The following is a 23,295-nucleotide window of genomic DNA, read 5'->3' as shown; positions in this document are numbered from 1 at the left end:
AATGGTTGATGTATATACAGACTTTACTTTGTCAGACTCAATAGTTGATGTATATACAGTCTTTACTTTGTCAGACTCAATAGTTGATATATATACAGTCTTTACTTTGTCAGACTCAATAGTTGATGTGCATACAGTCTTTACTTTGTCAGACTCAATGATTGATGTATATACAGTCTTTACTTTGTCAGACTCAATGGTTGATGTATATAAAGTCTTTACTTTGTCAGACTCATTAGTTGATGTAAATACAGTCTTTACTTTGACAGAATCAATAGTTGATGCATGTACAGTCTTTACTTTGTCAGACTCATTAGTTGATATATATACAGTCTTTACTTTGTCAGACTCAAAAGTTGATGTGCATACAGTCTTTACTTTGTCAGACTCAATAGTTGATGTATATACAGTCTTTTTGCCTTGTCAGACTCAATAGTTGATGTATATACAGTCTTTACTTTGTCAGACTCAATACTTGATTTGTATACAGTCTTTACTTTGTCAGACTCAATAGTTGATGTAAATACAGTCTTTACATTGTCAGATTCAATAATTGATGTATACACAGTCTTTACTTTGTCAGACTCAATAGTTGATGTAAATACAGTCTTTACTTTGTCAGACTCAATAATTGATATACATACAGTCTTTACCTTGTCGGAGTCAATAGTTGATGTATATACAGTCTTTACTTTTTCAGACTCAATGGTTGATGTATATACAGTCTTTACCTTGTCGGAGTCAATAGTTGATGTATATACAGTCTTTACTTTGTCAAACTCAATAGTTGATATATATACAGTCTCTACTTTGTCAGACTCAATAGTTGATGCATATACAGTCTTTACCTTGTCGGAGTCAATAGTTATTGTGTATACAGTCTTTACTTTGTCAGCCTCAATAGTTGATGCATATACAGTCTTTACCTTGTCAGACTCAATAGTTGATGTATATACAGTCTTTACTTTGTCAGACTCAATAGTTGATGTATATACAGTCTTTACTTTGTCAGATTCAATAGTTTATGTATATACAGTCTTTACTTTGTCAGACTCACTAGTTGATGTAAATACAGTCTTTACATTGTAAAACTCAATACTGGATATATATACAGTCTTTACTTTGTCAGACTCAATAGTTGATGTTAATACAGTCTTTACTTTGTCAAACTCAATAGTTGTTATACATACAGTCTTTACTTTGTCAGACTCAATAGTTGATGTATATACAGTCTTTACATTGTCAGACTCAATAGGTGATGTATATACAGTCTTTACCTTGTCGGAGTCAATAGTTGATGTATATACAGTCTTTACCTTGTCGGAGTCAATAGTTGATGTATATACAATCTTTACATTGTCAGAGTCAATGGTTGATGTATATACAGTCTTTTATATACAGTCTTTACTTTGTCAGACTCAATAGTTGATGTATATACAGTCTTTACCTTGTCAGACTTAATAGTTGATGTATATACAGTCTTTACTTTGACAGACTCAATAGTTGATGTGTATACAGTCTTTACTTTGGCAGACTCAATAGTTGATGTAAATACAGTCTTTACACTGTCAGATTCAATAGTTGATGTATATATAGTCTTTACTTTGTCAGACTCAACAGTTGACGTAAATACAGTCTTTACTTTGTCAGACTCAATAGTTGATATATATACAGTCTTTACTTTGTCAGACTCAATAGTTGATGCATATACAGTCTTTGCCTTGTCGGAGGCAATAATTGATGTATATACAGTCTTTACTTTGTCAGACTCAATGGTTGATGTATATACAGTCTTTACCTTGTCGGAGTCAATAGTTCATGTATATACAGTCGTTACTTTGTCAGACTCAATAGTTGATATATATACAGTCTTTACTTTGTCAGACTCAATAGTTGATGTATATACAGTCTTTACTTTGTCGGAGTCAATAGTTGATGTATATACAATTTTTACTTTGTCAGAGTCAATGGTTGATGTATATACAGTCTTTACCTTGTCGGAGTCAATAATTGATTTATATACAGTCTTTACTTTGTCAGACTCAATAGTTGATATATATACAGTCTTTACTTTGTCAGACTAAATAGTTGATGTATATACAGTCTTTACCTTGTTGGAGTCAATAGTTGATGTATATACAGTCTTTACTTTGTCAGACTCAATAGTTGATGTATATACAGTCTTTACCATGTCAGACTCAATAGTTGATGTATATACAGTCTTTACCTTGTCGGAGTCAATAGTTTATGTATATAGAGTCTTTACTTTGTCAGACTCAATAGTTGATGTATATACAGTCTTTACCTTGTCAGACCTAATAGTTGATGTATATACAGTCTTTACTTTGTCAGACTCAATAGTTGATGTGTATACAGTCTTTACTTTGTCAGACTCAATAGTTGATGTAAATACAGTCTTTACATTGTCAGATTCAATAGTTGATGTATATACAGTCTTTACTTTGTCAGACTCAACAGTTGATGTAAGTACAGTCTTTACTTTGTCAGACTCAATAGTTGATATAAATAAAGTCTTTACTTTGTCAGACTCAATAGTTGATATATATACAGTCTTTATTTTGTCAGACTCAATAGTTGATATATATACAGTCTTTACTTTGTCAGACTCAATAGTTGATGTATATAAAGTCTTTACTTTGTCAGACTCAATAGTTGATGTGTATACAGTCTTTACTTTGTCCGACTCAATAGTTGATGTAAATACAGTCTTTACATTGTCAGATTCAATAGTTGATGTATATACAGTCTTTACTTTGTCAGACTCAATAGTTGATGTAAATACAGTCTTTACTTTGTCAAACTCAATAGTTGTTATACATACAGTCTTTACTTTGTCAGACTCAATAGTTGATGTATATACAGTCTTTACATTGTCAGACTCAATAGGTGATGTATATACAGTCTTTACCTTGTCGGAGTCAATAGTTGATGTATATACAGTCTTTACCTTGTCGGAGTCAATAGTTGATGTATATACAATCTTTACATTGTCAGAGTCAATGGTTGATGTATATACAGTCTTTTATATACAGTCTTTACTTTGTCAGACTCAATAGTTGATGTATATACAGTCTTTACCTTGTCAGACTTAATAGTTGATGTGTATACAGTCTTTACTTTGGCAGACTCAATAGTTGATGTAAATACAGTCTTTACACTGTCAGATTCAATAGTTGATGTATATATAGTCTTTACTTTGTCAGACTCAACAGTTGATGTAAATACAGTCTTTACTTTGTCAGACTCAATAGTTGATATATATACAGTCTTTACTTTGTCAGACTCAATAGTTGATGCATATACAGTCTTTGCCTTGTCGGAGGCAATAATTGATGTATATACAGTCTTTACTTTGTCAGACTCAATGGTTGATGTATATACAGTCTTTACCTTGTCGGAGTCAATAGTTCATGTATATACAGTCTTTACTTTGTCAGACTCAATAGTTGATAGATATACAGTCTTTACTTTGCCAAACTCAATAGTCGATGTATATACAGTCTTTACCTTGTCGGAGTCAATAGTTGATGTATATACAGTCTTTACCTTGTCGGAGTCAATAGTTCATGTATATACAGTCGTTACTTTGTCAGACTCAATAGTTGATATATATACAGTCTTTACTTTGTCAGACTCAATAGTTGATGTATATACAGTCTTTACTTTGTCGGAGTCAATAGTTGATGTATATACAATTTTTACTTTGTCAGAGTCAATGGTTGATGTATATACAGTCTTTACCTTGTCGTAGTCAATAATTGATTTATATACAGTCTTTACTTTGTCAGACTCAATAGTTGATATATATACAGTCTTTACTTTGTCAGACTAAATAGTTGATGTATATACAGTCTTTACCTTGTTGGAGTCAATAGTTGATGTATATACAGTCTTTACTTTGTCAGACTCAATAGTTGATGTATATACAGTCTTTACCATGTCAGACTCAATAGTTGATGTATATACAGTCTTTACCTTGTCGGAGTCAATAGTTTATGTATATAGAGTCTTTACTTTGTCAGACTCAATAGTTGATGTATATACAGTCTTTACCTTGTCAGACCTAATAGTTGATGTATATACAGTCTTTACTTTGTCAGACTCAATAGTTGATGTGTATACAGTCTTTACTTTGTCAGACTCAATAGTTGATGTAAATACAGTCTTTACATTGTCAGATTCAATAGTTGATGTATATACAGTCTTTACTTTGTCAGACTCAACAGTTGATGTAAGTACAGTCTTTACTTTGTCAGACTCAATAGTTGATATAAATAAAGTCTTTACTTTGTCAGACTCAATAGTTGATATATATACAGTCTTTATTTTGTCAGACTCAATAGTTGATATATATACAGTCTTTACTTTGTCAGACTCAATAGTTGATGTATATAAAGTCTTTACTTTGTCAGACTCAATAGTTGATGTGTATACAGTCTTTACTTTGTCCGACTCAATAGTTGATGTAAATACAGTCTTTACATTGTCAGATTCAATAGTTGATGTATATACAGTCTTTACTTTGTCAGACTCAATAGTTGATGTAAATACAGTCTTTACTTTGTCAAACTCAATAGTTGTTATACATACAGTCTTTACTTTGTCAGACTCAATAGTTGATGTATATACAGTCTTTACATTGTCAGACTCAATAGGTGATGTATATACAGTCTTTACCTTGTCGGAGTCAATAGTTGATGTATATACAGTCTTTACCTTGTCGGAGTCAATAGTTGATGTATATACAATCTTTACATTGTCAGAGTCAATGGTTGATGTATATACAGTCTTTTATATACAGTCTTTACTTTGTCAGACTAAATAGTTGATGTATATACAGTCTTTACCTTGTTGGAGTCAATAGTTGATGTATATACAGTCTTTACTTTGTCAGACTCAATAGTTGATGTATATACAGTCTTTACCATGTCAGACTCAATAGTTGATGTATATACAGTCTTTACCTTGTCGGAGTCAATAGTTTATGTATATAGAGTCTTTACTTTGTCAGACTCAATAGTTGATGTATATACAGTCTTTACCTTGTCAGACCTAATAGTTGATGTATATACAGTCTTTACTTTGTCAGACTCAATAGTTGATGTGTATACAGTCTTTACTTTGTCAGACTCAATAGTTGATGTAAATACAGTCTTTACATTGTCAGATTCAATAGTTGATGTATATACAGTCTTTACTTTGTCAGACTCAACAGTTGATGTAAGTACAGTCTTTACTTTGTCAGACTCAATAGTTGATATAAATAAAGTCTTTACTTTGTCAGACTCAATAGTTGATATATATACAGTCTTTATTTTGTCAGACTCAATAGTTGATATATATACAGTCTTTACTTTGTCAGACTCAATAGTTGATGTATATAAAGTCTTTACTTTGTCAGACTCAATAGTTGATGTATATACAGTCTTTACTTTGTCCGACTCAATAGTTGATGTAAATACAGTCTTTACATTGTCAGATTCAATAGTTGATGTATATACAGTCTTTACTTTGTCAGACTCAATAGTTGATGTAAATACAGTCTTTACTTTGTCAAACTCAATAGTTGTTATACATACAGTCTTTACTTTGTCAGACTCAATAGTTGATGTATATACAGTCTTTACATTGTCAGACTCAATAGGTGATGTATATACAGTCTTTACCTTGTCGGAGTCAATAGTTGATGTATATACAGTCTTTACCTTGTCGGAGTCAATAGTTGATGTATATACAATCTTTACATTGTCAGAGTCAATATTGATGTATATACAGTCTTTTATATACAGTCTTTACTTTGTCAGACTCAATAGTTGATGTATATACAGTCTTTACCTTGTCAGACTTAATAGTTGATGTGTATACAGTCTTTACTTTGGCAGACTCAATAGTTGATGTAAATACAGTCTTTACACTGTCAGATTCAATAGTTGATGTATATATAGTCTTTACTTTGTCAGACTCAACAGTTGATGTAAATACAGTCTTTACTTTGTCAGACTCAATAGTTGATGCATATACAGTCTTTGCCTTGTCGGAGGCAATAATTGATGTATATACAGTCTTTACTTTGTCAGACTCAATGGTTGATGTATATACAGTCTTTACCTTGTCGGAGTCAATAGTTCATGTATATACAGTCTTTACTTTGTCAGACTCAATAGTTGATAGATATACAGTCTTTACTTTGCCAAACTCAATAGTCGATGTATATACAGTCTTTACCTTGTCGGAGTCAATAGTTGATGTATATACAGTCTTTACTTTGTCAGACTCAATAGTTGATGTATATACAGTCTTTACCTTGTCAGACTCAATAGTTGATGTATATACAGTCTTTACTTTGTCAGATTTAATAGTTGATGTATATACAGTCTTTATTTTGTCAGACTCAATAGTTGATGTATATACAGTCTTTACTTTGTGAGACTCAATAGTTGATGTATATACAGTCTTTACTTTGTCATACTCAAGAGTTGATGTAATTACAGTCTTTACATTATAATACTCAATACTTGATGTAAATACAGTCTTTACTTTGTCAGACTCAATAGTTGATGTATATAAAGTCTTTACTTTGTCAGACTCAATAGTTGATGTGTATACAGTCTTTACCTTGTCGGCCTCAATGGTTGATGTATATACAGTCTTTACTTTGTCAGACTCAATAGTTGATGTAAATACAGTCTTTACTTTGTCAGACTCAATAGTTGATGTATATACAGTCTTTACATTATAATACTCAATACTTGATGTATATACAGTCTTTACTTTGTCCGACTCAATAGTTGACGTAAATACAGTCTTTACATTGTCAGATTCAATAGTTGATGTATATACAGTCTTTACTTTGTCAGACTCAATAGTTGATGTAAATACAGTCTTTAGTTTATCAGACTCATTAGTTGTTATATATACAGTCTTTACTTTGTCGGAGTCAATAGTTGATGCATATACAATCTTTACTTTGTCAGAGTCAATGGTTGATGTATATTTAGTCTTTACCTTGTCGGAGTCAATAGTTGATGTATATACAGTCTTTACTTTGTCAGACTCAATAGTTGATAAATATACAGTCTACACTTTGTCAGACTAAATAGTTGATGTATATACAGTCTTTACCTTGTTGGAGTCAATAGTTGATGAATATACAGTCTTTACTTTGTCAGACTCAATAGTTGATGTATATACAGTCTTTACCTTGTCAGACTCAATAGTTGATGTATATACAGTCTTTACCTTGTCGGAGTCAATAGTTAATGTTTATACAGTCTTTACTTTGTCAGATTCAATAGTTGATGTATATACTGTCTTTACTTTGTCAGACTCAATAGTTGATGTGTATACAGTCTTTACCTTGTCAGACTTAATAGTTGATGTATATACAGTCTTTACTTTGTCAGACTCAATAGTTGATGTGTATACAGTCTTGACTTTGGCAGACTCAATAGTTGATGTAAATACAGTCTTTACACTGTCAGATTCAATAGTTGATGTATATACAGTCTTTACTTTGTCAGACTAAACAGTTGATGTAAATACAGTCTTTACTTTGTCAGACTCAATAGTTGATATATATACAGTCTTTACTTTGTCAGACTCAATAGTTGATGCATATACAGTCTTTGCCTTGTCGGAGTCAATAGTTGATGTATATAAAGTCTTTACTTTGTCAGACTCAATGGTTGATGTATATACAGTCTTTACCTTGTCGGAGACCATAGTTAATGTATATACAGTCTTTACTTTGTCAGACTAGTTGATGTATGTACAGTCTTTACCTTGTCAGACTCAATAGTTGATGTATATACAGTCTTTACTTTGTCAGATTCAATAGTTGATGTAAATACAGTCTTTACATTATAATACTCCATACTTGATGTATATACAGTCTTTACTTTGTCAGACTCAATAGTTGATGTATATACAGTCTTTACTTTGTCGGAGTCAATAGTTGATGTATATACAGTCTTTACTTTGTCAGACTAAATAGTTGATGTATAAACAGTCTTTACTTTGTCAGACTCAATAGTTGATGTATATAAAGTCTTTACTTTGCCAGACTCAATAGTTGATGTGTATACAGTCTTTACTTTGTCCGACTCAATTGTTGATGTAAATACAGTCTTTACATTGTCAGATTCAATAGTTGATGTATATACAGTCTTTACTTTGTCAGACTCAATAGTTGATGTAAATACAGTCTTTACTTTGTCAGACTCAATAGTTGATGTATATACAGTCTTTACTTTGTCAGACTCAATAGTTGATGTATATACAGTCTTTATCTTGTCAGACTTAATAGTTGATGAATATACAGTCTTTACTTTGTCAGACTCAATAGTTGATATATATACAGTCTTTACTTTGTCAGACTCAATAGTTGATGTAAATACAGTCTTTACATTGTCAGATTCAAGAGTTGATGTATATACAGTCTTTACTTTGTCAGACTCAAGAGTTGATGTAAATACAGTCTTTACTTTGTCAGACTCAATAGTTGATATATATATGCAGTCTTTACTTTGTCAGACTCAATAGTTGATGTATATACAGTCTTTACCTTGTCAGACTTAATAGTTGATGTATATACAGTCTTTACTTTGTCAGACTCAATAGTTGATGTGTATACAGTCTTTACTTTGTCAGACTCAATAGTTGATGTATATACAGTCTTTACCTTGTCGGAGTCAATAGTTGATGTTTATACAGTCTTTACTTTGTCAGATTCAATAGTTGATGTATATACTGTCTTTACTTTGTCAGACTCAATAGTTGATGTGTATACAGTCTTTACCTTGTCAGACTTAATAGTTGATGTATATACAGTCTTTACTTTGTCAGACTCAATAGTTGATGTGTATACAGTCTTGACTTTGGCAGACTCAATAGTTGATGTAAATACAGTCTTTACACTGTCAGATTCAATAGTTGATGTATATACAGTCTTTACTTTGTCAGACTAAACAGTTGATGTAAATACAGTCTTTACTTTGTCAGACTCAATAGTTGATATATATACAGTCTTTACTTTGTCAGACTCAATAGTTGATGCATATACAGTCTTTGCCTTGTCGGAGTCAATAGTTGATGTATATAAAGTCTTTACTTTGTCAGACTCAATGGTTGATGCATATACAGTCTTTACCTTGTCGGAGACCATAGTTAATGTATATACAGTCTTTACTTTGTCAGACTAGTTGATGTATATACAGTCTTTACCTTGTCAGACTCAATAGTTGATGTATATACAGTCTTTACTTTGTCAGATTCAATAGTTGATGTAAATACAGTCTTTACATTATAATACTCCATACTTGATGTATATACAGTCTTTACTTTGTCAGACTCAATAGTTGATGTATATACAGTCTTTACTTTGTCGGAGTCAATAGTTGATGTATATACAGTCTTTACTTTGTCAGACTAAATAGTTGATGTATAAACAGTCTTTACTTTGTCAGACTCAATAGTTGATGTATATAAAGTCTTTACTTTGCCAGACTCAATAGTTGATGTGTATACAGTCTTTACTTTGTCCGACTCAATTGTTGATGTAAATACAGTCTTTACATTGTCAGATTCAATAGTTGATGTATATACAGTCTTTACTTTGTCAGACTCAATAGTTGATGTAAATACAGTCTTTACTTTGTCAGACTCAATAGTTGATGTATATACAGTCTTTACTTTGTCAGACTCAATAGTTGATGTATATACAGTCTTTACCTTGTCAGACTTAATAGTTGATGAATATACAGTCTTTACTTTGTCAGACTCAATAGTTGATATATATACAGTCTTTACTTTGTCAGACTCAATAGTTGATGTAAATACAGTCTTTACATTGTCAGATTCAAGAGTTGATGTATATACAGTCTTTACTCTGTCAGACTCAAGAGTTGATGTAAATACAGTCTTTACTTTGTCAGACTCAATAGTTGATATATATACAGTCTTTACTTTGTCAGACTCAATAGTTGATGTATATACAGTCTTTACCTTGTCAGACTTAATAGTTGATGTATATACAGTCTTTACTTTGTCAGACTCAATAGTTGATGTGTATACAGTCTTTACTTTGTCAGACTCAATAGTTGATGTAAATACAGTCTTTACATTGTCAGATTCAATAGTTGATGTATATACAGTCTTTACTTTGTCAGACTCAAGAGTTGATGTAAATACAGTCTTTACTTTGTCAGACTCAAGAGTTGATATATATACAGTCTTTACTTTGTCAGACTCAATAGTTGATGCATATACAGTCTTTACCTTGTCGGAGTCAATAGTTGATGTATATACAGTCTTTACTTTGTCAGACTCAATAGTTGATGTATATATAGTCTTGATCTTGTCAGACTCAATAGTTGATATATATACAGTCTTTACTTTGTCAGACTCAATAGTTGATGTATATATAGTCTTTACCTTGTCAGACTCAATAGTTGATATATATATACAGTCTTTACTATGTCAGACTCAATAGTTGATGTATATACAGTCGTTTTACCTTGTCAGACTCAATAGTTGATGTATATACAGTCTTTACTTTGTCAGACTCAATAGTTGATGTGTATACAGTCTTTACTTTGTCAGACTCAATAGTTGATGTAAATACAGTCTTTACATTGTCAGATTCAATAGTTGATGTATATACAGTCTTCACTTTGTCAGACTATATAGTTGATGTAAATACAGTCTTTACTTTGTCAGACTCAATAGTTGATATATATACAGTCTTTACTTTGTCAGACTCAATAGTTGATGTATATACAGTCTTTACCTTGTCGGAGTCAATAGTTGATGTATATACAATCTTTACTTTGTCAGAGTCAATGGTTGATGTATATACAGTCTTTACCTTGTCGGAGTCAATAGTTGATGTATATACAGTCTTTTCTTTGTCAGACTCAATAGTTGATATATATACAGTCTTTACTTTGTCAGACTAAATAGTTGATGTATATACAGTCTTTATCTTGTCGGAGTCAATAGTTGATGTATATACAGTCTTTACTTTGTCAGACTCAATAGTTGATGTATATACAGTCTTTACCTTGTCAGACTCAATAGTTGATGTATATACAGTCTTTACCTTGTCGGAATCAATTGTTGATGTATATACAGTCTTTACTTTGTCAGACTCAATAGTTGATGTATATACAGTCTTTACCTTGTCGGAGTCAATAGTTGATGTATATACAGTCTTTACTTTGTCAGACTCAATAGTTGATGTGTATACAGTCTTTACTTTGTCAGACTCAATAGTTGATGTATATACAGTCATTACCTTGTCGGAGTCAATAGTTGATGTATATACAGTCTTTACTTTGTCAGACTCAATAGTTGATATATATACAGTCTTTACTTTGTCAGACTAAATAGTTGATGTATATACAGTCTTTACCTTGTTGGAGTCAATAGTTGATGTATATACAGTCTTTACTTTGTCAGACTCAATAGTTGATGTATATACAGTCTTTACCTTGTCAGACTCAATAGTTGATGTATATACAGTCTTTACCTTGTCGGAGTCAATAGTTGATGTATATACAGTCTTTACTTTGTCAGACTCAAGAGTTGATGTAAATACAGACTTTACTTTGTCAGACTCAAGAGTTGATATATATACAGCGATATTTATCTAAACGCACGCAAGAACACCTGTATCGTTTTAAAAGACCCAATAAATTCAAAAGTATCATTTATCAACATCTTAAGAAGCACAGTCATCCTATTAAATATTTAACAGTTCAACCTTTAGAAATAGTAAATAAGCAGCCTGGTGAATCTCATTCCAAGTTTGTACGATCACGAAAAATAAATGAATTAAATTGGATTAAAAAATTACAGACAGTCTACCCTCTCGGTCTTAATGATAATATCATGGGAATTGGCAATATATCAAGAACCGATTCTGTTAACATTTTGGATATAGTTTCTAAAACTGTTCGTAAAAATCGTTCTCATGGACGCAGAAAAAATCGCAATCAAAGAAAATTTCGGACCAACCATACAAATATTTCGGACCTAATTTCCATTTCAAAAAACAACGGCAGACATTATCTGTTAACCAAGCTTTGTTCTTTACCTATAAATAATTAAATAAAATTTTAGAGGATTGCAACACAATTTCATATTACAGTCCTAAGTATGAAATTGTCCAAATTATAATGGCATATTGTTTTTCTAAACTGTTTCCAAAAATTGATCGCCCTGAAGATCATAAAAAACATTTTATTAAAATAAAGTATGTCAATAAAGGTTTTGATTTTGTAAATATTGCCGGTATTTTTAACGACCATTCTGTTAAAGACCAAATTCCTGGATATTTTGATAATACTGAACTCCCTCTCATTTGTTATATTTACAAGAAATCTACCCGAAAATATGTGTTTAATCATAGCCAATTGTGTAAAGATGTAAATATCACTGAAAATACACCTATGTCGTGTAATTGCAGTAATTCAGAATACACCTATGGACCAATTTCCCATGTTATAACAGGAGACCTTAACATCGTTCGCGACCGAGAGTTAAAATCATTCCTCAGTAAAGGACCTAAATATCGTCCCCCGTCAACTGTTAACTGGAATGAGTGTCGTAATATTATCAACGACTCACTCCGCGCCTACTGTTTGAAATGGATAAAACGGGAAAAAGCTGACAAAAAATCTTTGGACTCTTTTTTTAATTCAGTAATGAAGATAGTTGATATTCGAATACAACATTTTAAAGAACATTTTACCCTCAACAAAAACTATAAAAACCCTATTTCGTGTATCAAAAATAAACTAACAGAACTAGCCAAGGAATTTGTTTTTGTCCCGGCTGATAAAGCTGCTAATAATATCATTATTGTTTGACGTAAATTTTATATAGAGGTTCTGCAAAAGGAAATCACGAATTCACCAACATTCCAACTGACTTCATTTTCAGAAAACGACATCTGTAACAAACATAAACTTTTAGCTACTTCTTTACAAGCAGAACCAAACACAATGAAAGTCCCAACTATGTACTGGCTTCCGAAGCTGCACAAAAAACCTTACAAATATAGATTTATTTCATCTTCCAGCCATTGTTCAACTACTAAATTGTCTGTTTTACTTACTAGTACACTTGGTACAATAAAAAACCTGATAATAAATTTTTCAAATAAGGCCTTTGAAAATAGTGGAATTAATTACTTTTGGAGTGTCAAAAACTCGTTGGAAGTACTTGATAAATTGCATGCATATATTGGTGATTTTGAATCTGTTCAAAGTTTTGATTTTTCTACCCTATATACCACTTTGCCTCATATTCTTATAAAGAAAAAATTCACATCCCTAATTAACTGGGCATTTAAAAAGTCGGAATGCGAGTACATATGTTCAAACTCTTTTAGATCATTTTTTAGTAGCAATAAACAAAAGAACTATGTCAATTGGACATGCTTTGATACTATTTATGCACTTGAATTTTTACTTGATAACATTTTTGTTCGCTTTGGAGATTCCGTATATAGTCAAGTTATTGGAATTCCAATGGGGACTAACTGTGCACCACTTATTGCGGACCTGTTTTTGTATTGTTATTAGTTACAATTTATGACTAAAATTAGCAAAGACCCATCAAAACAACATTTGATACAAAAATTTAACAATACTTTTAGATATTTGGATGATATATTGGCTCTAAATAATGACGACTTCAGTATGTATACTAAAGAAATTTATCCTGTAGAACTTACTTTAAATAAAGCTAATGATAACAATGACCACTGCCCTTTCCTCGATCTTGATATCTATATCATAAACGGGAAGCTTAATACAAAAATTTATGATAAAAGAGATGATTTTTCATTTCCTATTGTTAATTATCCATTTTTAGATGGTGACGTTCCCTTGTCACCATCTTATGGTGTTTATATATCTCAACTTGTACGATTCGCTCGTGTATGTAACAATGTATTAGATTTTAGCGAGAGAAATTCATGTATTACTGAAAAATTATTACACCAGGGTTTTCGATATCACAAACTGGTCAAAACATTTACTAAATTTTATCACCGGTATAAGGAAATAATTCGTAAATATAACTCAACATGCAGACATCTTATACGTTCAGGTATTTCACATCCAAAATTTTATGGAAATATTCTTTATAAAGCACAAAAATGTCAGTATTCTCCTCAGAAACTAACAAAACCTTTAAATAGAATTATTAAAAGGGGATATAGTTACGATACGGTTGTCAGGTCATTAAAGATTGCATATTTTGGCTTTAACATTGATTCACTGATAGGGTCTTTGCATCGGAACTAAACACATTTATTTCTAAAAAAACAGTTGTTGGCATGACACGGGTTATGTTCTTCTCATATATTTTATGATAGTATGATACTAAACCCCTAACGGGAGGGATTGTACCTGATATTCATATGATGAAGACATAATCTTTCAATCAGTTTAATTGAGGTCTGGAGCTGGCATGTCAGTTAACTGCTAGTAGTCTGTTGTTATTTATGTATTATTGTCATTTTATTTATTTTCTTTTGTTACATCTTTTGACATCAGACTCGGACTTCCCTTGAACTGAATTTTAATGTGCATATTGTTATTCTTTTACTTTTCTACATTGGCTAGAGGTATAGGGGGAGGGTTGAGATCTCATAAACATGTTTAACCCCGCCGCAATTTTGCGCCTGTCCCAAGTCAGGAGCCTCTGGCCTTTGTTAGTCTTGTATGATTTTAAGTTTTAGTTTCTTGTGTATAATTCGGAGTTTAGTATGACGTCCATTATCACTGTACTATTATGCATATTTTAGGGGCCAGCTGAAGGACACCTACGGGTGCGGGAATTCTCGCTACATTGAAGACCCATTGGTTGCCTTCGGCTGTTGTTTGCTCTATGGTCGGGTGGTTGTCGCTTTGACATATTCACCATTTCCTTTCTCAATTTTAGTCTTTACTTTGTCAGACTCAATAATTGATGCATATACAGTCTTTACCTTGTCGGAGTCAATAGTTGATGTATATACAGTCTTTACTTTGTCACACTCAATAGTTGATGTATATATAGTCTTGATCTTGTCAGACTCAATAGTTGATATATATACAGTCTTTACTTTGTCAGACTCAATAGTTGATGTATATATAGTCTTTACCTTGTCAGACTCAATAGTTGATATATATATACAGTCTTTACTATGTCAGACTCTATGGTTGATGTGTATACAGTCTATACCTTGTCAGACTCAATAGTTTATGTGTGTACAGTATTTACCTTGTCAGACTCAATAGTCGATGTGTATACAGTCTTTACTTTGTCAGACTCAATAGTTGATGTATATACATTCTTTACCCTGTCAGACTCTATAGTTGATGGATATACAGTCTTTACTTTGTCAGACTCAATAGTTGATGTGTATACAGTCTTAACTTTGTCAGACTCAATAGTTGATGTATATACAGTCGTTTTACCTTGTCAGACTCAATAGTTGATGTATATACAGTCTTTACTTTGTCAGACTCAATAGTTGATGTGTATACAATCTTTACTTTGTCAGACTCAATAGTTGATGTAAATACAGTCTTTACATTGTCAGATTCAATAGTTGATGTATATACAGTCTTTACTTTGTCAGACTATATAGTTGATGTAAATACAGTCTTTACTTTGTCAGACTCAATAGTTGATATATATACAGTCTTTACTTTGTCACACTCAATAGTTGATGTATATACAGTCTTTACCTTGTCGGAGTCAATAGTTGATGTATATACAGTCTTTACTTTGTCAGAGTCAATGGTTGATGTATATACAGTCTTTACCTTGTCGGAGTCAATAGTTGATGTATATACAGTCTTTTCTTTGTCAGACTCGATAGTTGATATATACACAGTCTTTACTTTGTCAGACTAAATAGTTGATGTATATACAGTCTTTATCTTGTCGGAGTCAATAGTTGATGTATATACAGTCTTTACTTTGTCAGACTCAATAGTTGATGTATATACAGTCTTTACCTTGTCAGACTCAATAGTTGATGTATATACAGTCTTTACCTTGTCGGAATCAATAGTTGATGTATATACAGTCTTTACTTTGTCAGACTCAATAGTTGATGTATATACAGTCTTTACCTTGTCGGAGTCAATAGTTGATGTATATACAGTCTTTACTTTGTCAGACTCAATAGTTGATGTGTATACAGTCTTTACTTTGTCAGACTCAATAGTTGATGTATATACAGTCTTTACCTTGTCGGAGTCAATAGTTGATGTATATACAGTCTTTACTTTGTCAGACTCAATAGTTGATGTATATATAGTCTTTATCTTGTCAGACTCAATAGTTGATATATATACAGTCTTTACTTTGTCAGACTCAATAGTTGATGTATATATAGTCTTTACCTTGTCAGACTCAATAGTTGATATATATATACAGTCTTTACTATGTCAGACTCTATGGTTGATGTGTATACAGTCTATACCTTGTCAGACTCAATAGTTTATGTGTGTACAGTATTTACCTTGTCAGACTCAATAGTCGATGTGTATACAGTCTTTACTTTGTCAGACTCAATAGTTGATGTATATACAGTCTTTACCTTGTCAGACTCAATAGTTGATGGATATACAGTCTTTACTTTGTCAGACTCAATAGTTGATGTGTATACAGTCTTAACTTTGTCAGACTCGATAGTTGATGTATATACAGTCGTTTTACCTTGTCAGACTCAATAGTTGATGTATATACAGTCTTTACTTTGTCAGACTCAATAGTTGATGTTTATACAGTCTTTACTTTGTCAGCCTCAATAGTTGATGTAAATACAGTCTTTACTTTGTCAGATTCAATAGTTGATGTGTATACAGTCTTTACTTTGTCAGACTATATAGTTGATGTAAATACAGTCTTTGCCTTGTCGGAGTCAATAGTTGATGTATATACAGTCTTTACTTTGTCAGACTCAATAGTTGATGTGTATACAGTCTTTACTTTGTCAGACTCAATAGTTGATGTAAATACAGTCTTTACATTGTCAGATTCAATAGTTGATGTATATACAGTCTTTACTTTGTCAGACTCAATAGTTGATGTAAATACAGTCTTTACTTTGTCAGACTCAATACTTGATATATATGCAGTCTTTACTTTGTCAGACTCAATAGTTGATGCATATATAGTCTTTACCTTGTCGGAGTCAATAGTTGATGTATTTACAGTCTTTACTTTGTCAGACTCAATGATTGATGTATATACAGTCTTTACCTTGTCGGAGTCAATAGTTGATTGTTATACAGTTTTTACTTTGTCAGACTCAATAGTTGATATATACAGTCTTTACTTTGTCAGACTCAATAGTTGATGTATATACAGTCTTTACCTTGTCGAAGTCAATAGTTGATGTATATACAGTCTTTTAATACTTTGTCAGACTCAATAGTTGATATATTAACAGTCTTTACCTTGCCAGACTCAATAGTTGATGTATATACAGTCTTTACCTTGTCGGAGTGAATATTTGATGTATATACCACTAGTAGCACGATTTCAGTCTGAAACGGTCATTTTGGTCTGATCGTATCTTAATTGACTGGATTTACCGCTAGAGGAAAACGTCAAGATTTGTCAGATCGTTCAGTCTCCATTCGGATCGATAGTCTCATTAGGTAAATTAGTCCCGTTAAGGCATGTCAAGATATTTAAGACTGTATCTTCTAGCGAGCTGTTTAGATCCGTTAAGACCGTGTCAGACCAAAACAGACCATGGATACAAACTGACGTCAAGATGTTGTCAGACCGTGTCCAGTCGTGTTCAGATTTTAATAATTTGGACACAAAACGAGTGAAACTTTCCCATTATTTATCAGGGGTTGCTCCCCTTTCAAGAATAAAATAAAACTGTGAAAGAAGACGATTTTTTTAACTGAAAGTCTACCACGTCCCCTTAATCATGTTATTTAAATAAAACAAATATTCAATTTTAATTCTAACTTCTTCCTATTTAATTATTTAACACTGTTTTATAATTATATAAATAATAAAAGTAGCTCAAAGTCATACTGCTGCACAAATCGCCGCGAATTGACTAAAAAAAATCAACAGATTGCCGAAATAATATTTGATTATTGAATATAAGCACTTGAACCTTTGTATTTAATGGTTTACAAGTGATTGCAATACGTTTTATATGCAATTACAGACTGCCGTACGTGGTGAAGAATTTGTCATTCATTTTTACACCCTTATTTAATAATAACGGATGTCGGCCGTGAACACTTGAAAACGTGATCTTAATATGTTAAATTAAATTTAAGATGTAACTATTTTTAAATATTGTAAATGAATGCATTATCATTTATCTTTTATGTTACCTATATAAATTGCATTTGAGTAAATTTGAGGCAGGGAAAAAATATATATAGATATAACTCTGTCTTTTATCGTTTTCTGTTTATTGTCATGACATTGTCCGTTAACTTTATTTTTGCCAGACTCATGCGTTTGACTTTCCATCTTTATTTTTTAATGTGTCTATAATTCGAGAGCCTTTTGTAAAAAAAACTACATACCAGAAGCCTTCGTTAAAAAATAAAGTTTGAATATTATAGCAGAAAAAGGCTTATAAATTCATTCAAATTTATATTTGAAATAGGATAAATAATCAAGAAAATGTTTATAAATACGTCAGACACTGTACTTAAAGTACATTTAAAGACCAGGTTACATATATATTACATGCATACAGCATAATAAAGCTGGTTTAATTTGAATGACTATCCATTAGGGACATTTTTCGACGATAATTAATCAAATCTGACAAGTTTAATTAAAAACGGAAAATAATTCTTCGCCCGTAAACGATTTAACGTTACCGTACCCTCTTTATTTTTGTTGCATTCATGTCGCATGTGTGTCGGCAGTGTCAGCGCTTCTAATAGCTAACTTATTTTACATAAAATCGTTGACATGGTAGAAGGAAACTATAGTACAATATAAGCTGAGCTGGAAATTGCAATTGGTGAGTAGAAATGAATATTTTAATACATGTCTATCAGAATAATCATTGATCATGGATCATCACCCAATAATTTGAAGGAAAAATGTTCACATTTGTTGAATTTGTGCATACAGGTATGAATCGACGTTCCAATACTCCACACTCTTGGATAGTAGTCTGTTCAAAGGCAAAGTAAGAATTTGGGCTTGTTAAAAAATTGTTCCTGTGATTGGACCCCCCCCCCCCCTTTTTCATGTTTTTTGGAAGATCAATGCATGATTTAAAAAGTTACATATAAACTAGTATGGTTTAAACCTCCTTTTAAAAATGGCGGGATCCACCCCTGTTTATTGCCTCACATGCATTGACATGTGGGGTATTCACAATGGTATGGTTGTGCGGGATGGCCTATACAACAGTTACAAGACCTAAACCCCTGATCGAGTAATCCTATATATTGTATGTTAATGTATTGATAACTGTCACGTCCTAAATTTGCATGAAATATTTGTCACTTTTTTTTTATTAACCAATAACCAACCAATCTTCACATGTTACGATGTAGTCCGAGACAAGCTTGTCTGGCAAAACAGCCGTTTGGACGTCAGAGTAATCTCAGACTAGTTACGACGATGATATACCTATTTATATAGCCACTGGTGGGTGATGTACAATAATTATAATTTGTCACATATGTGTTATGAATACCTTCAACATGTTCAAGGCTTGGGTTTATATATATGCAATAACCTCAAAATTGTCCGGGGCAAAAAAAAGAGTATATTGATATTGTGCCCTGACATGCCTGATTCCAAATGATGAGACGACATTGCGTCCTTAACAACAATTTTTAACACTTTTCATCTTTTGTGATAAGAAATTTAAGATTTTACCGGGTATGATTCATTATTTTGTTATAAATGATTTGTTATGCTCTAAATTTTGTAGAACTTAAATATATGTTATAACAAGAAAAAGAAATTATGTTGAAATTTTTATTTTTATCTTTTGTATATTAATTATTATTCACTGTCATGACTGTCATGACTAAAAAAAATTAGATCCCACGCATGCGCGGCATAGTTACTGTAAATAAGTGCCGGACACGTTATCATCAGTATGTTGATGGATTATAAAGAAGAAGAAGAATCTTATAAATACTATTTGCTTTGTCACCATGTCACGTTGGTAGTAATATTCAACAAATTCTATTTTAAAATAAAAAAAGTATTATAAATTGATCACAACAAGTATAGTGCTATACAATGCTATAGCCTCTATTAGACAGTAACCCTTCAATGAAGTATACACCTAAGAAAACATTGATGTAGAAAGAGAGAACATTTTGTTTTAGAAACAGAACCTCAAAAAAGGGTTTTATTCTTCTTCTCATAAGGGACTTATCAATTAAATTGTATAAGTCATAAATTCATTTCTTTACATCATTAAACTTTGTTGTCAAGCAAATTATGATTGCTAGTTTTTCTTGTAGACAGGTGCGTAGCTAGAACGAAACGATGTGGAAGCAACTACCGCCGAGCGGAGCGAGGCAACAAAATTTTGGGACCCTATTATGCAGAATTTTTTTTTTTCGGTTTTCGGTCATAGAACGGTTAAAAGAGGAGCTATATGTAGATAAAAATTTATGAATGTAAAACTATTAATAAATCTTCTGAATATAGTAATACATACACAACACATATTTGTGATGCAGAATTTACTCAAAATTGTCCAAAATCTGCTCTTCGGGTCTGGGCAGAAACAAACTTCTCTATTACTTTGTCAACAGTCACACTGAAATCCCGATGAATATGCAGTAATGCTATGTAACTTTCGTTGTTCATTGTTGATCGTACATTTGTTTTCAATTACATACGTAGTACCGTGACTGATAGATCTCAGGGCCATCATGGCATGGTAGCACTCGCGAGATGTTATAAACCAGCGTACGTGTTCGGCATCGAGCGACCTTCCAATTGAATTCGTCAAAATTACATGCTAGGTCAGTTTCGTATGTTTCAATATTGAGATTTGTTCGTTTGTGATATTTCCTACAACACGATGAAGCAGATACAGCACAAAGAAGCGATTTTCTGATAACTTGACGCGACTCCACTCTCCAGTTGCCTTATCATATGGTCTATGAACGCAAAAAATAATGAGACTTTCCAATACTGTTTTGGCGTGGTTGCAGGGTGATTGGCTCCGGTAGTCTGTCAACCACATCGCCTCGGCATATTTTCAACGATATCGAAGGGATCTGATAATTCCAATGCCGTTTGGTACATCTCATTCCAAACTGATGAACTGTACACTGTAAAATGTGCTCAAAAACTACATATCTTAGACTGAGTATTACAAATTCAAAAGTAAAAATCTCGTAAAAGATACAAGTAACCTTCCGATTTTGTCATAATCTCCAAAAAAAAAAATTATTTTGAAACCAAATGTCGTTATTTAATGATATTTCATCAATTAAAAAAAGTGACAACATAGGTGTTTCCTTTAACATTCAAATTGACAATCTATAAATTTTTATTTTGCCATTTCTTTTTTTGCATGCCGAATCAATGTGCACGCAACTTCGGAGCTACGATCTTTTTCTGAATGAACAGCTTCATCAACACTTGTAACTAGGTTGTCAAACTAATATCCGGGATAGACGGAAAAGACACCAACAGTCTCCGATCCGATGGACCAAATCATCTCTCTCTCTTTCTTTTTTTTTTTTTTTTGGTGAAAACGACGTGGATGCACGTGCTGTCGTGCCTCCGGGTAGCTACGCCCCTGGTAGATAAATTATACAAGTTTATATATAATAAATACTTTATTCTTAATGTATGTTTTTTTTTGTAGATAAGATATCACATTGGTTTGAGCATGATTCCCAGCCAGATTATGAAGCGGCATATATCATGTATATCAATGTATATATAGGAAATATATAGTGTCACTAAGTTACTCTCATATGGTACCTCATTTGTACCTGTAGCTATAAATTGTGAAATGGTGGATTCATTCATAATTTTGTGTTACTTATTGGTTTGGAAATAACGTTGATAGAGCTAACATCATTATGTCATGATGTACAGTTGATGGGATGAATCATGATCTGATTGGACAAAAAGAGAATTGTGAATTGAACAAATAGCAAACTTACAATTCATAGAAAAAATGTAGGAAATACAATGTACTACATTACTTGGTGACAGAGCATACCTTTGATATATATATATATATATATTTGAAATAAGTAATATTAACAATTTGAAATAAAGAGAATTTAAAGTTTTCTAGGAATATTAGTAGTGCATCATATCTTAATTCCATGATTATCTTGGATAGTTATATCATTAAGAATAGAAAATTGGAATAATGGAAATTTCAAGTTTCAGTGAATATCAATCATTGTCAATACTAAACTGCAGCATCATGATCATACATCATCTGATTCACCTTGGATAATTATTCATTTGAAATAAGAATTTGGATATAATAAGAGTTTCTATGCTGCCATTGCTATTGTTGGCTACATGTACCACCAGGGAGTGTTAAACCTCCTTTACTTTCCATGAGGGTCTGTCACGGTCCATCACTATTGGTTAGTGTCATATATATGCATGATGATGGAAGTTTTTACCAACCTAGACAAGCTTTAGTTTACAGCCCTGGCATGGTTGTTGGTTAGAGTCGAATGACAGCTTGCTGTATAGTTATAATAGTCTGAATGTATCTACATGTATTTTAATAATCTTCTAAATTACTGTTCATTCTGAAACTGGCATTTTATAATAGTAGTCAAACATATTAAACAATACATGTACTTCAAAGTATCATTTTATTTTGTCTCGCCTTACACAAAAGTCATGAAAGTTGGTTGTATACAAGAAATTTGTATTACAGTCTTGGGGTGATGATGTAAGCTATTTTATAGATCTTTACATTTTAAAAGCTAAAAGAGCTGGATGTTTCTTGTCTTGTATTCAGATGCTAGTAGATAATTAATATGTTATGATGTTTCAGTTTGCCATTATATGTACATTGCACCTGACCCCATTTTCATGGTTCAATGACTGCATGTAAAATATACTGTTACTTAATCAATGAAATGCTCTTTTATACTGTATATTTTATATATGTAATTGGATACATTTTATTGTATATGAGTATCTTGAAAGATCTACTTGTCTATCAGGTTGGATTGACCTGACCTTGACCTTCATGGATAATTTAAGTGATTAAGGTTATTTCAGTTTGATACAATGTTAACATGG

The 23,295-nt window shown here is 32.0% G+C and overlaps 1 protein-coding gene and 1 long non-coding RNA gene across 2 annotated transcripts; one reads left to right on the top strand and one right to left on the bottom strand.

The window, feature by feature from the left end:
* Nucleotides 1-374: 374 nt before the first annotated feature.
* Nucleotides 375-9,336, bottom strand: LOC139503378 (uncharacterized). Its single transcript, XM_071293148.1, has 6 exons — nt 9,209-9,336; nt 8,819-8,936; nt 7,768-8,006; nt 7,378-7,495; nt 6,442-7,026; nt 375-998 (listed from the first exon to the last, which is right to left on the bottom strand). Exons 1-6 carry the CDS (start codon nt 9,334-9,336, stop codon nt 375-377), a joined length of 1,812 nt encoding a protein of 603 aa, XP_071149249.1.
* A 9,147-nt stretch (nt 9,337-18,483) lies between these two features.
* Nucleotides 18,484-22,851, top strand: LOC139502739 (uncharacterized). The gene is made up of 2 exons (XR_011658923.1): nt 18,484-19,042; nt 21,878-22,851. It is a non-coding gene; the product is annotated as an uncharacterized lncRNA (long non-coding RNA).
* Nucleotides 22,852-23,295: the final 444 nt, after the last annotated feature.

This window comes from Mytilus edulis, chromosome 14 (assembly GCF_963676685.1).
Source record: "Mytilus edulis chromosome 14, xbMytEdul2.2, whole genome shotgun sequence".
Lineage (NCBI taxonomy): Eukaryota > Metazoa > Mollusca > Bivalvia > Mytilida > Mytilidae > Mytilus > Mytilus edulis.
Note: the sequence above shows the minus strand (reverse complement) of the source record. Positions and strands in the feature narration are given on the sequence as shown.